Consider the following 17,077-nt stretch of genomic DNA (forward strand, 5'->3'; position numbering starts at 1 on the left):
TCTTGATAGGTCCTATCAAACGAGATGTTTTTTCTGGATCTGTAAGTCCCTTGAAAGCTCAATGTACTTGCCTATTTTTCTGTTCATACCTACAGTAATTAGTCTACTAAAAGCCAGATACCCAGTCAGTATTTGGGTGAGAGAGCAGAGGAGACATTCAAAAAAATGTTCCGTTGAAGTAACGGTGTAAGTTACACAAGCCCAGGCTGTCTGTTCTGTGAAGGTTACATCCTCCCTCTTATGAGTGCCCCTGGATCCTTTACTTTGGTATTCATTCTTTAGCTGTGATTCTAACAACCGGATCTCACGTCACTGCCACACTTTCTTCTTTTACTTGTGTGTTAAATTTACTCGGAATGTTGAGAGTACACGCAGAGCCTTTGTGTGTGTGTGTGTGTGTGTGTTGGCAAGTGTTTTGCCTCTGAGCCACATCTCTGTACCTGCCATGATTTGTTAATACTGAAAAAAAGTTGAACAGATTCCGTGTTTGGAATAGAAACGTAAAGATTTGATTTGTTTTTAACTATGTGTATGTGTGTCCCTGTGAGTGGGGATGTCCACGTGAGGGTGGGAGTCAGAGGAGGTCAAAATCGTGTAACAGATGCCTCGACGCTGATGTCACAGGTGGTTGTGAGCTGGCTGACATAGATGCCTGACATGACCAAATTCCATTCGTCTGCAAGAGCAGCGAGTACTCTTAAGTGCGAAGCTATCTCTGCAGCCCTAAGGAAGATGTTTGAATGAGACTGACTCACTGGTTTTTACAGAAAGGTTTTTCTCAGTCAAGCGTTTGTCAAGCCCAGTTTGAAGTGTGGGTCTACGTCTTGTTCATTGTGAAAATTCAAACCTTTTCCCAACAGAAATAGCTCTGGTTTGGTACCCTGTTTGGGGATATTTTGAGGGAAGTTGGTTACCTGTTTTTTTTTTTTTTAATTGATCTATACATATAATTAAGAGACTCCTTTGTGCATTTTTTTTTTTTTAGAGATGACCTTGACAGGAAGCTACAGGCTATTGCAGTTTCAAAACTGCTGAAAAATTGTTCCAATCAAGTGATATTTCTGGGTTACATCACTTCAGAGCCTGGTTCCAGAGATTACATACAACTCACAAAACATGGCAACGTGAAGGTAACACAAGTTTAATAGGATTTTGGATCTATAAAGTTAAATAGTTCTTTATTCCTATACACTTAACAAAATCCAACCCAAAAAGCTTTTATGTGTGTGTGCGCATGCACATGTTTGTGTGTTTGTGTGTGCATTTGTGTATCTGTGTGCACTTGCCCAAATGTGTGTATGCATGTGTGTATGTTTGTGTGCATGTATGTGCACTTGCATGCACATATGCGTGCATGTGTGTTTGCATGAACAAGTGCATGTGTGTATATGCATGTGTGCGTGCATGTAGAAGTGTGTGTACATGTGTATGTGTGTGCGTAGTTGGAGGTCAGAGTTTGACATCATGCGACCTCCATTGTTTTTTACATTATTTCAAGACAGGGTCTCTCACTGAACCGGGAGCTCATGGAACAGACCCTGGGATCTGCTTGCATCTGCTTTCCCAGGGTGTACTAATCACAAGTGTGTACTAACTGTGCCCACATCCTTATGTGTGTGCTGGGGATCTGAACCCAGGTTTGTGTGGCAAGCCCCCTTTCCAGCTGAGCAGCCTTCCCAGACCCTGATGACTTGATGTAGTCTGTGCTTAGTGAGCACAAAAGACACTACATCACCCACTGCTTCAAAACAGCAGGACACACCCATCAGCTTGCTCACTAACCTGCGCTGTGGACAGGGCTCAGTGGGGACAGCTCAGTTGTGCTCCATACAGGGCCAGTGAGCTGTTTCTTGGGTACTACAGGATTTCCAGTGTGGAGGATTCACAAGCAATGCTTTTGACTCAGGACCATCACTCCTCCTTCTGGGCTAGTTGGCTTTCTCCCTTACAGTGGGTAGGTTCTGGAGTGAATAAACAAGGGGGAGAGCCTGCACTGTCCTTAGGACTTGCCCTTCTAAGTGGCACAGTGTCACCTCTGCTTTAATCATACCTCTTGTCACATCCACCTGAAGCATCATCAACCTCACTCTTTGATGCAGGGAATGTCAAAGACATCTAGGATGGGTACCACAGGCTAGCGAGATGTTATTGTACTTAGAAAATGGAATCCGCCACACTGTGAACGTTAGTTATAAGGCTGTGAGTAAAAGCTGAAATGGAGTATCAGAAAGAGAGGCGTCCAGCCACATAGGGCCTTACCAAAGATCCAGGTCACACAGGGTCTTACCATTGACCTGGGAGTAGCATTTCCCTGTTCAGGTCTAAAACACTTCAGTTCTTCAGGGTACCTTGATGTAATCAAGCTCTGGGGAAATAATTCACAAACCAAGAGACTGATCCATGCACCAGAATACGACGCATATTAACTTATAGTGAGAACACAGTTGCCGTCTTTGATTAGGCTCAGTAACTAGAGCTCTGTTCTTAGAACATAGCATTGGAAAGTTGACAGGGAGTGTGGTGTAATGAGGGGGTGGCAGGGGACAGAAAGTCAGATGGCAGCGGTAAGAAAGATAGAGTCGCATGGTTCTCTGTATCGAAGCCTTGGTGGAGAATCAGCCCTGATATGACACTCACTCTGTGTTGTCTGGAACTGTCATTTGTCTAATGTGGCTCCACTCAATCAGCCCTCCACCGCCATGGCCTCTGTTACTGTCCCTCTCTCCCCCCATCCCACAACATAGCCTCCACTCTCCTGGTCTCCAGTTCTACGGTCCGATCATGTAAAACAGCATCCATGTTCTATTTGGGAAGATAGAGAAAGAGCTAAAGAAGAGGCTCAGGGTGAGTGCAGATTACCTCTGCAGGCACACTCCAGGAAGAAGGATTCTTGTGCTTTTCATTGCTTTGGCTGGAGTTCAGCCATATGGTCATGCTTCACTGTATAGAAAACTGCAGAAGTAGGGCAATCCATCTTGATGGCTATACACAGAGGGAGCTGGATCTTTGGGAAAAGGGAAACGTCGGGGAGATGAGTTGGCCTCTGTATTCATGGATCAGGCAGAAGAACAGCCAATGTGTTCCTCAGTTTGGTTGGGATGGTGATGTTTATTACAGAGAAGACAGGAAAGAAAAACAGCATTGCAAAAAAGAGGAACTCAGATGAATTTAAGGCATGTGTGTGGCCTAGTGGAGAGATATCCGGAGGGCAAGAGGATATAGAGATCTAGAATCCAGGAGCTTAATCAGGGTTAGAGACAGGGCATCAAGAATCCAGGCAGTCCTTTAAGCCACTGGTGTGGGCAACCTTCCTTGAGTCCTTTAAGAAGTGCCAGAGGACACTGCACTCTGTTGCTCTGGGTTGTGTTATCACAGGGTACCTGGTTCTGGGTAGTCTGTGAAAAAGACATTTGCCTGCCTTATTGTTTTGGAGGCTGACATTATAAGATCAGGCAGCCCTAATCTAGTCAGGTCATCCCATTGCATCAGATGAAAGGTACTGAAAATGGCCCCAGGAAGAGAGAGGCAAGCGCAGGGGACAGCTTCATTTTCTGACAGCTGGCTCGGGCTAGCTTGATGTAACTGGTTCTAACTGGCTCTGTGAGACCAGCACGAATCCCCTCTGAAGGAGTCGCTCCCTTGACTTAGCCAGTTTTGACAAGGCCCTGACCTACAGAATTTCCATGCCAAGCTTCCAACCTGTGAAGCCCTGGGGATGTGTTCAAATCACATTCAACTGATAGCTATTATGGGATGGAGAGGTGGGGGGTGGGGGAGAGAATGCACCGATTCTCAGGAAAGAGCCAGGAGAGTGAAAGGGAAGTCTAGGGCTTGGGATCACCGGTTTGTCAGTTCTCTGTGTGAGGAGCAGCCTCAGTCTCCAACCTGGCTTTTTGTTTGACCCTCTGTTGGTTTCCTGTGTAATGGTTAAAAGCTGTTTTGATTGGTGATGGTCTCTAACATTGCTTTTCTACCAGGAAGTTCATTGACATACAGAGGAATTTTAATCTTATATGCTTGGATGAACAGATTTTTCTCCTTAAGAAATGAGTAATTAAATTCTCTAGTCTTAAATTTTTACAACATCGTATTAAATTCTAATGGAGTAAAATAACAGTTAAACAGATGTATAGCTGATTAGCCGTAGTATGTATAGCTGAATGACTAAATTACTATTTCTTTCCCAAGGCAAGCCAAACACTTCTTTTATTTATTTGCTTTTATGGTTATTAAACATTTAAACTTAATTTATACGATTTATTTACACTTCTTTTTGTATACAAATGGAGTAAACAACATAAATAATAACTAAGAATAACAGTCAGGTACACACCATGCGGCAAATAAAAATCATAAATAGTCTGGCACATTTGTAGTAATATAAACTATATTTTAAGTTAAAATTTAATAGTTAAAATTTAGAGGTGACGAAAAGTCAAATATAAATATATTATTTATAGGCTATTTAAAAAGAAGGAAAAAGAGATTTCTTCTTTCACCCGCAAATCTCCATATTTATACTTTTTTCTAGTACATTATAGAAAAATAAAATCCTTTCTCCTTCAGTGATGAAAAATGAGTCTGGTTTCAAGCCTTCAACATCAAAAGACTCTTGATTGCTCCTGAATGCGTTTCTGTCCATGATTTGATTTAGTAAACAGACCAAGCACCTACAAAACACCAGGCTTCAAGTGAAATCCCAGCAGAAGATCTATTGCTGGGATTCCCTTTGCACAGGGAGGCAAGGGAGAGCAAAGGAAGAAGCCAGGCCACATCTCATCCTTTCTCTCTGCTTTTTCCAAACAAGCCACTGAAGCCCTGGGGTGCAGCTGGGGTACAGAGTCTGGGTAGGGGGGCTGGGGACTGGTGTCAAGGCTCTCCGTTCTGCTGGAGCTGACAGGTTTGGAGAGGTGCAGGAGGCGAGACCACAGTGCAGCTGCAGACTTACCATCGTTCTGTGTTCCCAGCATCCAGTGCAGAGATAGAGAGGGGCGTAGAAGCCACTCAGATAGCATCTCTAGCGTGAATGAGTTACTCAGGCATGGAGGATCCATAGGAGGGCAGTGAGGAGACAATCTGCACTCTACTTCACACTTTCTTCTCTCTCTCTTTCTCTCTCTCTTGTCTTTTTGAGCAATTAGATTAGAACATTGTTTTCTGTCTTTTAAGCATTCTCCTTTCTGCTCTTGCATAGGATATTGACAGCTCAGATGGAGACAGATGGTGTGAGTACATCATGTACCGGGGTCTGATCAGGTGAGCACTGGTGTTAAAAAAAATAAAAATTCTGTGAATTCTAGATGGCAACGCATCACAGAGGCAATTCATTTTTGCTCTTCTTTATAAACATTGATTTTGTTGGTTACACGATTTAACAGTTTTGGCATTTAATAGTGTAAGAAAACAGAAATAGCTAAGCAAAGTTAGGGGTATCATAAGGGCCTTGTAAGCTATTAAACACAAAGGTGTATAACTAAGGCACAGTAAGAAAGGTACCATTGGGAGATGGCCCTTCCAGATACAGGGACAGAGGCGCTAACACAAGTGTGTTCTGTTTGAAGGGTGATGCTAGGGAAGTGGCAGTATGTGTTGGGATTGGAAGGTGGATAGGGTAGCAGGTGAACACTGGGGAGGGGAGTGGATCTTGTAAGGTTCTATGGACTCTTCTTAAGGACTTTGAATATAAGCATATGGAGACCTCATTGGCCCTTGGATGGCTCACCTGGTTTGCTCATGTACTTACTGAAGGAAGTCCAGGAAACCACTTAGGGGCTATAAAGGTTACTCTGGTTACAGCACCAGCTCAAAGACCCTAGGAGGTCATCCATTGCTCTTGGATAGCTACCAGAGAGCTAGCCTAACTAGTGGCTCATTGTTTCCAAAGAGCGATGGTGGAAGAGCATGCTACTTCATAAATCATTTCATATCTATGATCGAGAACACTGTTTCTATTTCATTCTGCATTCAAGCATTTGTTCGTCACAGAATTCTAGAGAACAAGCTTTGGTGGTAGATTGAAATGGGTATAGCAGTGCCAAGTTGCACAAAATGACTAGCTATCAAGACTCAGCGTTATTTATGATAGCTGGTGCTTCTCTGTGGGCATGTGTGCATGCAGGCATGCTTGCACACCTGTGTGCGTATGTTATAGGTTATTCACTGCTCGACCCTGGTTGCCCCAGCAAAATAATACAGAATGAGTGGGTGGTTTAAATAAAAGCCAGGTATATTCTCAAAGGTCTAGAAGCAGGTTAAAAGTTCTATCTTAGAGATTCAGGAAATAAAGAGCCCAGATTTGCCAAAAAGGCCTCTGGGAACAGCGCTTTAGAATGACCCAGAGCTGTAGCCCAGGAGCTTAACCCAAAGCCTTAACCTGTGACGGCTCAGATTAACCATCTGACAGGGGCACAGCTCTTGTGTCCCTCCCTCTCTGTGTCATGGGAGGGTGGGCTACCTCCACCCCCTCAATCTTTGTTTCTGTTTCTTTCTCACAGGTCCCCCCCACTCTGGCTGAAGCCCCCCTTCCTTTTGCTTTTCCCCAAGTCTCTCCACTCCCACCTCCCCACGGTGTGTACTGTACACAGCATCCACCACACACCTCTGCCTCACCCATCTGATGGATTCCCACTTCCTCCTCTCCCTCTTGGATAGGAGTCCGAGTCCTCACAGGTGTGTTTGAGAAAGGGTTTGGTCATCTGCTTCCCCTCTATCCCAAGTCCATTGCCTTTCTTTCTTCAGTCCTGGTTGATTCCCCAAACCCCATACACATGTCTATTTCTGAGCCAGTGCCTTTTTTTTTAGCCCTTCCAGTAGGTTGGACTTCTTACTTCCTGTCCTTTCCCACGGGACTTATCTACCACTGCCCAATAGATTTTCTGCATACACACTTGTTTAATTTGTCCTCCAACTAGAGCAAATGGTCTCTGGGAGCAAGGACTTGATCTTATCTCCTACACGCCCCCCAAATGTTGCCATGGCAACTTCATCAAACCCCTAAGCGACTGAAAACGATGCAAATGCCCTTTTTGGGAGAGGCAGGATGTGAATGAATGGAAATGAAGTTCTTGCGGCTGTGGTCAGTCCATTTTCCCGTCTGAGGACTCCACGGAGAACTCTCTGGATAGTGTCTGTGAAGTGTCTTGACTTTTCCAGAGAGCTGGAAGCCAAGCAGGATGTGGACATTTCTTTTTCTCCAGACATATAAAATCTTTGATTTTAGACTAGGAAATGTGCCTAGAAATATGCACGAGGTATTTGGATTTTGAAAAGGAAAAGAAAAAAATGTAAGCATGCACACTTGTCAGTCTGAAGAAATCCTGTTATTAACTCAAAGCGTAATTATACGGGAAGCAGTTTGTGTAGACGGAGCATTCATTTGAGGAAAAGGGTAAAGCGAGGGTGCTACGTGGAGTTAATTAAATCTATGTCCATATTCCTTATTCACTTATCATGTTATGAAAACAGTATTTCCGTAATATTTAGGGTAATAAATCAAGTTAATTCTAATCATGATACTTAGAATCAAGTTAGAAATGAGAAACTAGCTTAATTCGGAAGGTGCTAGCCATTAGTGTTCGCTGGGTTTTGGTTGGGCCTCTGCTGTACTCATTAGAGTATTTTTATAATGAGATGTTTTAGAAACCATTTCTAATTCTACTGCAGGTTGGGCTATGCAAGAATTTCTCATGCAGAACTGAGTGACTCTGAGATTCAGATGGCCAAATTCAGGATCCCGGATGATCCCGCCAATTACAGAGACAACCAGAAAGTCGTCATAGACCACCGAGGAGTCCCCAAGAACATTCACTTCAACCCCAGGTGAGTGGGTGCCTGAGTGAGTGCCTGTCTCCTGTAGACAGCAGATACAAGCTACCCTATGCCCTCCCAGAGCCCAGGTATCTCCTCAGACATGCTCAAGATTGTGGTAGATTCTAGAGGCTCATTTCAAGTGAAGGAAGTCATGGTAAAGATGATAACCCATGGGTTGAAGTTATGATTTTGGCTTTCTGTAATGAAATGTATTGTAGCCCTAGCCTCAGGGAAAACATCCCATTGTTTCATTATTACAACTAACTGCCACTGCCACTGTTATCATTGCCACCATCATCACAACTGCTACCACCACTAACATCATCATCATCACCATCAGCATCAGCATCACCACCACCGCCCGCTGCCACCACCACCATCATTAACATGACCATGACAGTGAATATTTTGAGTGCTCCCATACCCCAACTCTGTTCTAGCTTCTTTATGAGTTACCTCAGTTTAACTCATTGGGTTGTTAACTGCGCTTACGGATATTTTATTGAGGAGGATGTTCAGGCTGAGGAGTAACTATGGCATTAGGCTTAAGTGACTAGTCAGTGACAGAGCCGTTGAGGAGGAAGGGAGCCCATTAGCACCACGGGGTGGCCGTGATTTCTTGCTGGGTGAACCTTCCATTCAGCCTGAGAGCATCTGAAAATGGCATGGCTGAGTCTTCTCCCAAATCAACTCCCTGGGACTCCCCTTGACGAGGCTTGGTTTGAACGGGCAGTTCACTCGGAGGAAGCAGTGAAGTGTGGGCGGTTCCCTCACAAGGCAGGTGTCTTGCTGGGAAACAGCTATTGAATTTCACTTTGCTTTAGTTTTTAATAGTGGTTATCTAAGACATCTGTTTGTAGCCAAGCATATGATTTGAAGCATGCCGTTTTTTTTTCCGCCACAGCGGAAGGTGAGACAGGACTTCCGTGCCAAGCTGAGCGAGACCTAGACATTATTATCACTGGAAATTTCTACATTAGTAGCTCATAGCTGCATCAGGTGTCACTTTCTCAGGGACAAAACTACATTTCATTAGTTTCCTTCTTTGTACCTCCTGGGGACAAGTGTACCAGAGTGTAGAGATTAATGTAAGGAGGGAAGACCCAGCCCAGCCTTGCCTTGTTGCTGTGTTTCTTGTCTGCAGGGTATATATGGGATGGTGGGGTCAGCCTCTGTGTTCTTGCTGGAGAAAAGAGGGGAATGCAAATCATTAGCCCGAGCATCCCCACGAACATGTATCACTTTCAGATCATGTGTCTATGTTAGAGTTTCTATTTCTATGATGAGACCCATGATCAAAAGCAAGTTGGGGAGGAAGGGTTTATTTGACTTATACTTCCACATCACTGTTCATCATCAGAGGAAATCAAGGCAGAGCAGGAACTGGGAAGCAGGAGCGATGCAGAGGCTATGGAGGGGTGCTGCTTACTGGCTTGCTCTCTGTGGCTTGTTAAGCTAGCTCCCTTCCTTCCTTCCTTCCTTCCTTCCTTCCTTCCTTCCTTCCTTCCTTCCTTCCTTTCCTTCTTTCTTTCTTGAGCTTTTTATTGGTCCTTTGTGAGTTTCACATCATGTATCCTAGTTCCTCATCTCCCTGTCCTCTCATATCTTCTCTTTGCCTTTGCAATCTCCACATCAAAATAAAGCACACACATACACACACACACACACACACACACCCCACCACCACCACCACCACCACCATTACCACCATCACCACCACCACCACCAAAACAATAAAACAAAGCATAGAAAACACCTGATCATGGAAGATGTAGTATGTCACGGTGTGCCCCACAGTATACCCCTCTGTTCACACATCTTCCCTTGTAAATGTTCATTGCAATGAGTCATTGGTCTGGTTAGAGATATTTGTCTTCTGTGACACCATCAATATTGGACCTTCCTACCAAGCTTCCTCCTGGTTATCCTGTTCTTGCCCTGTGTCATGGAGATCCTGCAGGTTTGGATTAGCAGGACTGGCCCTTTCACGCAGCCCGACTGTTCAAAAATGATATAGATTTTGGGGTGGGCCAACGCAGAGCCCTGGATCGGGCCTAGGTGGTAGCTGAGCTGGTTATCGTGTTGGCTCTCCCTTATCTGCACCACTGCCAGGGTGAGCTTTTCAGCAGTGCTCCAGCTAGGCCACCCAATGCTGCCATCAGTAGGAGGTGGGGTCAGCCCTCCTGCCCTCCTGATCTTGGGGCTAGCTCACTCACACCTCCAGAATCAGCTCTACTGTGCTGCCCAGTCATGGCGTGGGAGCCACTCTCCCAAGTGCTGCAGTCTGTGAGGGGCTTCTGCTCTTACAACTCCTTACAGCTCTCAGACTCTTGGGGCTCCCTCACCCGTGCCTTTGCTATCAGGGTCAGCTCCACTGTATTGCCAAGGTGAGGTGCAAGCTCTGCTCTCCAACTGCAGCTAGAGAAGGAGCAGGGCTAGCTCTTCTGCTCTCAAGTTCTCTGGGAGTCCAGCTCTCCCGTGCTCTCACCCTAAAGGCTAGCTAACCTGCGCCCCATCTACCAGGGCCAACACTGCTGTGCTGCCCAGGAGAGATGCAGGGCCCACTCCCCTGTGTGCTGCAGCCAGAAAAGGGTAGGGCCAGCTCACCTGCACTCATGACCCCAGGGCCATCTCTCCTAACTGCTGCAGGTGAGGAGAGGCAAGTCTGCTTTCTTATAGAACCCAGGGCCACCAGTCCAGCAGTGACCCCCACTACAATGGGCTGGGCCTTCCCACTTCAATCACTAATTAAGAAAATGCCCTAAAGGCTTGCTTGCAACCCAACCTTGTGGAAGCATTTTCTTAATTGAGAATCCCATCTCTCAAGTGACTCTAGTTCATACCCAGTTGACATAAAACCAGGCAGCAGAGAGTCCATCTTTTTGCTGAATGAGATGACTTTTTAAACGGAAAAGAAAACTTTTGGGCAGAAGAGATTTTTTTCTTTCTTTATTCTTCATATACCAAGAGTGTGGCAAAAGCCCCCCCAAAAAACTATTTTTAGTGAACCACAACTGCAGATTGAGCCAAGACAGCTGTGACTGAGCGGGTCTGTTTTCTTGTTCTGTTACAAGAGTGATGAAGGTGTTGGGGGAGGCCTGCTCACGACACTTAAGACTTCCTCTCTCGGCATCATTAACTTTAGTCACAATGCCTAAGAGCAGATTATTCACCCTGTACAATTGAAATCGCATCCTTTGACCTGTTGTTTCCTGCCAGGCAGCCTTAGGCAAACACTATTACTCTGCTCACTGCTTCTGCAAAGATAACTTTTAAAAAGCTCTACTTGAGATCTCTCTCTCTCTCTCTCTCTCTCTCTCTCTCTCTCTCTCTCTCTCTCCCTCCCTCCCTCCCTCCCTCCCTCCCTCCCTCCTCTTTTCTTTCTCTCTCTCTCTCTCTCTCTCTCTCTCTCTCTCTTTCCTTCCTTCCTTCCTTCCTTTCTTTTTCTTTTTCTTTTTTCTTTTTTAAATTTTTCTTTGAAATAGGGTCCACACTATGTAGCTCAGGCTGCCCTTGAACTTGGTATCCAATCTGGGCTGGTTTAGAACTGGCTCAAGTCTCCTGCTTCGGTTTCCCACGTGGTGAGATGATGCTGAGCGCCATGTGTCTGATTAGTTCACTGGTCCTAGTGCCTCTAGGTTTATCCGTGCCGCAGCAGAAGACAGCAGTTCCTTTGTTTCAGGGGCTGAAGTATGTGTGGACCCAGGTCAGCTTTGGGTGTGTCGTTCCTAATTCCTCAGGAGCTGTCCTTGTTTTTAATATATTTTCTCACTAGCCTAAAGTTCACTAGGCTAAATAAGCTGGACCAGCACTCTTTTCGCATCTGCCTGTTTCTGCCTCTCCAGCACCCAGATGCCAAGAGCAGGCCACCACATTGGGCTTTTTTTTTTTCCAATTTTTTATTAGGTATTTTCTTCATTTACATTTTAAATGCTATCCCAAAAGTTCCCTATACCCTCCCCCCTGCCCTACTCCCTTACCCACCCACTCCCACTTCTTGGCCCTGGGGTTCCCCTGTACTGAGGCATATAAAGTTTGCAAGACCAAGGGGCCTCTCTTCCCAATGATGGCTGACTAGGCCATCTTCTGCTACATATGTAGCTAGAGACACGAGCTCTGGGGGTACTGACTAGTTCATATTGTTGTTCCACCTATAGGGTTGCAGACCCCTTTAGCTCCTTGGGTACTTTCTCTAGCTCCTCCACTGGGGGCCCTGTGTTCCATCCAAGAGCTGACTGTGAGCATCCACTTCTGTATTTGCCAGGCACTGGCATAACCTCACAAGAGACAGCTATATCAGGGTCCTTTCAGCAAAATCTTGCTGGCGTATGCAATAGTGTCTGTGTTTGGTGGCTGATTATGGGATGGATTCCCGGGTGCGGCAGTCTCTGGATGGTCCATCCTTTCATCTCAGCTCCAAACTTTGTCTCTGTAACTCCTTCCATGGGTGTTTATTCCCAATTCTAAGAAGGAGCGAAGTGCCCACACTTTGGTCTTCGTTCTTCTTGAGTTTCATGTGTTTTGCAAATTGTGTGTTGGGTATTCTGAGTTTCTGGGCTAATATCCACATTGGACTTTTAAAGCGAGGGTCCTAGGTGTCAAACTCAGATCTCCATGATACCCAAGAAGCGTTTTACTGACTGAGCTAGACCTCTTTTAAATCCAACTTTTAAGTTAGCATACAAGGTGATGGGTTTCATTATGGCATTTAAAAACATATATATCATTATATTCTATTTATTCTTATCCTCACTGCTATCCTCCAACTCTCCTTCCCCCAGACAGATGTTCTGTCACATGTATTCATTACCTTCTCTTCCCTACCTCCTCAACCTCCCTACATCTCTTCCTCCCCTTTATAACTTGCTCCCCTTTATAACTTTTGTCATACACATGCACACACACACACGCACACACACACATACAGATGCACATAATATGTGCATGCACAGGAACACGCGCGAGCACACTCAGATGAACACAGACACACACATACATGTGTAGATACACTCGCCTGCACATGCATGCACACACAGAGATGCGCATGGCACATGCACACCCACAAATATGCATACACACACAGATGAACACACACACATACACGGACACACACGCACATGCACATTTCAACCTGTATTTCACACATTAAACATGAAGTATCTGTTGTTTTTTTTTTTTTTTCTGCATCTGGCTTATTTGATTTCCTGTTGTATCTACTTTCTGAAGACATGATTTCAGTTTTTCTCTGTGACTGAATAGAATTCCATTGTGTGTATATACCACATTTTTGAATCTACTCACAGGTTGATAGACACTGAGGGAGGTTCCATTTGCTAGCTATTGTGAACAGAGAGGTGATATACATGTATTCTAGGGATCGCTGTGGAATGCCTGTTTATAGTCTTTTGGGTATGTGCCCAGGAGAGCTATAGATGGGTCCCATGGTGGTTCCAGTTTTAGCTTCCGAAAGCCTCCACACTGACTTCACAGTGGCTCTACACTTTTGCATCCCCTCCAGCAGAGCAGAAGTATCCTCCTTTCTCCACATCCTCCCTGGCATTTACTGCCATGTACTTTCCTGACAGTAGTCATTCTGCCTGGGGTAAGATGGAATCTCCAGGCAGTTTTCATTTTCATTTCCCATATGATTAAGGGTACTGAAGACTTTTTCAAATATTGTATTGACTTTCCGTGTTCCTTCTTTGGAGAAGCACCTATTCACTTAATTAGCTCAATTAATTAGTTGGATGATTTTTAATATTTATTTTATGTTGTTCTTCTATCTATTCTGTATATTAATTACCTGATTGATGAATAGTTGGCATAGTTTTTTTTTTTTTTCAAATTCTGGAGGTTTTCGCTGTACCCTGGCAATGGTTTCATTTGCTGCACAGAACTGTCAGGTTTTATGCAATGCCACTGGCCAGTTCTGGTTATTTTCTGTACTGCTGGAATCTTAGGAAGCCCCTCTCCCTGCCTGTACCTTCAAGTGCTTTACTTACGTTTTCCTCTAGAAGTTTCAAAGTTTCGGACTTACGTTCTGGTCTCCAGTCGATTCTGAATTGCTTCTGGCACAGAGGGAGGCCCTAGTTTCATCCTTCCACAGGTGGAAATTCAGTTTCTCTGGATCACTTGTTTAAGAAACCATCTTTCAGCAACCAGTATGTGCTTTCCCTTGAGTTTTTGATCTTAGCCATTCTGATGGGTGTGAGGTGGGATCTCAGAGTTTCAGAGTTGTCTTAATTTGCATTTCCCTGATGACTAAGGACATTGAACATTTCTTTAAGTATTCTCAGATACTAGAGATTTCTCTCTTGAGAATTCTATTTAGCTCTGTACCCCATTTTTAAAATTGGTATTTGGGTTGTTGGTGTCTAACTCTTTTGAGTTCTTCATAAATTTTAGATATTAGTCCTCTGTCAGATGTAGGGATGGTGAAGATCTTTTCTTAATCTGTGGGCTGTCATTTTGTCCTATTGATGGTGTCCTTTGTCTTACAGAAGCTTTTCAGTTTCATGAGGTCTCATTTTTAAATTGTTTATCTTAGAGCCTGAGCCATTGGTGTTGTGCTCAGGAAGTTGTCTCCTGAACCAATGAGTTCAAGGCCATTTCCCACTTTCTTTTCTAACAGATTTAGTGTATCTGGTTTTATGTTGAGTTCTTTGATCTACTGGCACTTGAGTTTTGTGCAGAGCGATAAATATGGATCTATTTGCATTCATCTACATGCAAACGTCCAGTTAGGCCAGCACTATTTGTTGAAGATGCCTTCCTTTTTTACCATTGTGTGGTTTTGGCTTCTTTGTCAAAAATTAAGTGTCCATAGGTGTGTGGGTTTATTTCTGTGACTTCAATTCCATTCCATTGACCAACATGTCTGTCTCTATACCAGTATCATGCAGTTTTTAATCACTATTAGTAGTACAGCTTAGTCTATGAAACTTGTTGAAAATTCACTGACTGTAGCTGTGTGGACTGATAACTGGATCTTCTGTTCTATCCCACTAGTTGACATGTCTGTTTCTATGCCAATACTAAGTAGTTTCTGGGGGCAGCAAAAAGGATGTATTGATTTTATGTTATGTGCAAGTGTTTGGCCTGCATATATGAATGTGAACCACGTGCGTGTTTGTTGCCTACAGAAGTCCGGTGAGCGTTCAGGGTCCTTTGGAACTGGAGTTAGGATAGCTGTAAGGCATCATGTGGGTACTGAAAATGGAACTCAGGTCCTCTGTAAGAGCAACAAGTGTTCTCAGCTACATAGTACCTCTCGCAGACACCATAGGCTATCAAAGAAAGAGCCCAGTGCCAAGTATGGGTTATATCCCTTTGAGTTGTTGGTCAGTAGAGTCCCAGAGAGCACCCTACCCCAAACATTACAGGCTCCCACCATTGCCTTCAGAAGCTGATGGTAAGATCTTATTGCTGAAGATACATACTACACACCCGAGTCATGGGACATGTCAGTGACCCAGGAGCTTCATCCCTGTGACAAGCTTTCACTGTGCCAGAGGTTCTACTTATATTACAAAAGAAGAAAGGTACTCAATAGTCTTACATGCCTGTGAACACTGTGAGCTGTGACAATGACTGGCCTGACAAGCTAAGGCCATTCAGCTCACATATGTTGTGCATTGTACATCTGTTAATAAGCGGTTAGGTGATGTACACGTCTTTCAGTACTTTTATCATGCACTGGAATTCTTTAACTTGTGGGAAGGTAATTTTGTCTGTGGATGATTGCTTAAATCGATGCTTCTGTGAGGGCATGAGCATTGGAAAGCCTCACTTTGTCACCTCACTGACCTCATACTAGGGCATATTTATATACCATGCAATAATGCCAATCTAGTAAATGTAAGAAAAAAGTATAAAGTGATCTATCTATTGTTACACATACACACACACACTTACACACATACACACATACATACACACTTATACACACACATACACACATACACACACATACACACATACACACACACACACACACACACACACACACACACACACACACACACACAAACCTCTATCCTGTGACATTTCCCCATGTCAGTTTTTTCTTTTTTTCTCTTTAGATTTGGCTCCTACAAAGAAGGACATAATTATGAGAACACCCATCATTTTCACATGAATACACCCAAATACTTCGTTTGAACCCTTTTAGGCAAGAAGTCATCATCAAATGGGGAAGTATGTAACAGCCAAAAGAAGAGTTTAATGAAAATGGAAGAGTACATGGGAAGAACTTCAGAAGTTAAATTAAAAAAGAGAGAATGAGAAAAGTGACATCCGGCAATGAGAATCCCATCAATTCATAAGCTATGTTGTTTAATAAAGGCATCTCTCTACCTTACTTTTGTTTTAAAAAAAAATAGTGTGATAATATAGGAAAGATAAGCTCAGGCCCGGAGCCGGAGCTCGGTTTAAAGGGCTTGCCTTGTGTGCATGGGGCCCTAGTTTCAATGCTTAGCACTGCCAGAAATAAAGTGAGCAGGAAGTGGATGCTCACAGTCAGCTATTGGATGGATCACAGGGCCCCCAATGGAGGAGCTAGAGAAAGTACCCAAGGAGCTAAACAGATCTGCAGCCCTATAGGTGGAACAACATTATGAACTAACCAGTACCCTGGAGCTCTTGACTCTAGCTGCATATGTATCAAAAGATGGCTTAGTTGGCCATCACTGGAAAGAGAGGCCCATTGGACTTGCAAACTTTATATGCCCCAGTACAGGGGAACGCCAGGGCCAAAAAGTGGGAGTGGGTGGGTAGGAGAGTGGGCGGGGGAGGGTATGGGGGACTTTGGGGACAGCATTGGAAATGTAAATGAGGAAAATACCTAATAAAAAAAAAGAAGAGAGGAAAAAAAATAAAATGAACAGGACTCAGGAAAAAAGAAACCACTGACTTGTGATTATTTTAACGACACGGACTGGGGAAGATGGCTCAGTGGGTGAGTAACTCGCTGTGCAAGCATCAAGGCCTTCTCTTGAGTTTGGATCACCAGCTCCTCTGTAAAATCCTGGTTGTGGCAGCATTCCTCCATAACTCCAGTGGTGGGAAGTAACAGAGAGAGAGGGGGGTTCTGGGGGCTCAGTAACCAGCTAATCTAGCCAGTGACTGAGTGCCAGGCTCAGTGACAGACCTGTCTGGGAAAATACAGTGGAGAGTGATAGGAGGAAAACACCCTGATGTTAATGTCTGGTTTCTACATGTACAGAACGTGCGCGCGCGCACACACACACACACACACACACACACACAC

At 44.3% G+C, this 17,077-nt stretch overlaps 1 protein-coding gene across 2 annotated transcripts in view; it reads left to right on the forward strand.

The window, feature by feature from the left end:
* The window catches only part of Cwh43 (cell wall biogenesis 43 C-terminal homolog), a 46,379-nt gene extending 29,865 nt beyond the window's left edge, over positions 1 to 16,514 (forward strand). The window contains exons 13-16 of one of the 2 annotated variants that reach the window (XM_085836195.1): positions 986 to 1,130; positions 5,195 to 5,256; positions 7,663 to 7,818; positions 15,980 to 16,514. In XM_085836195.1, coding sequence (XP_085692321.1) covers positions 986 to 1,130; positions 5,195 to 5,256; positions 7,663 to 7,818; positions 15,980 to 16,013 — 397 coding nt within the window. In that variant the 3' untranslated portion in view covers positions 16,014 to 16,514. Of the gene's footprint in view, positions 1 to 985; positions 1,131 to 5,194; positions 5,257 to 7,662; positions 7,819 to 15,890 lie in introns of both variants that reach the window. The other variant, XM_029477788.2, reaches the window with a different exon arrangement.
* The last annotated feature ends 563 nt before the right edge of the window (positions 16,515 to 17,077 follow it).

This window comes from Mus caroli, unplaced genomic scaffold (assembly GCF_978045245.1).
Source record: "Mus caroli unplaced genomic scaffold, Mus_caroli_1 scaffold_4, whole genome shotgun sequence".
NCBI lineage: Eukaryota > Metazoa > Chordata > Mammalia > Rodentia > Muridae > Mus > Mus caroli.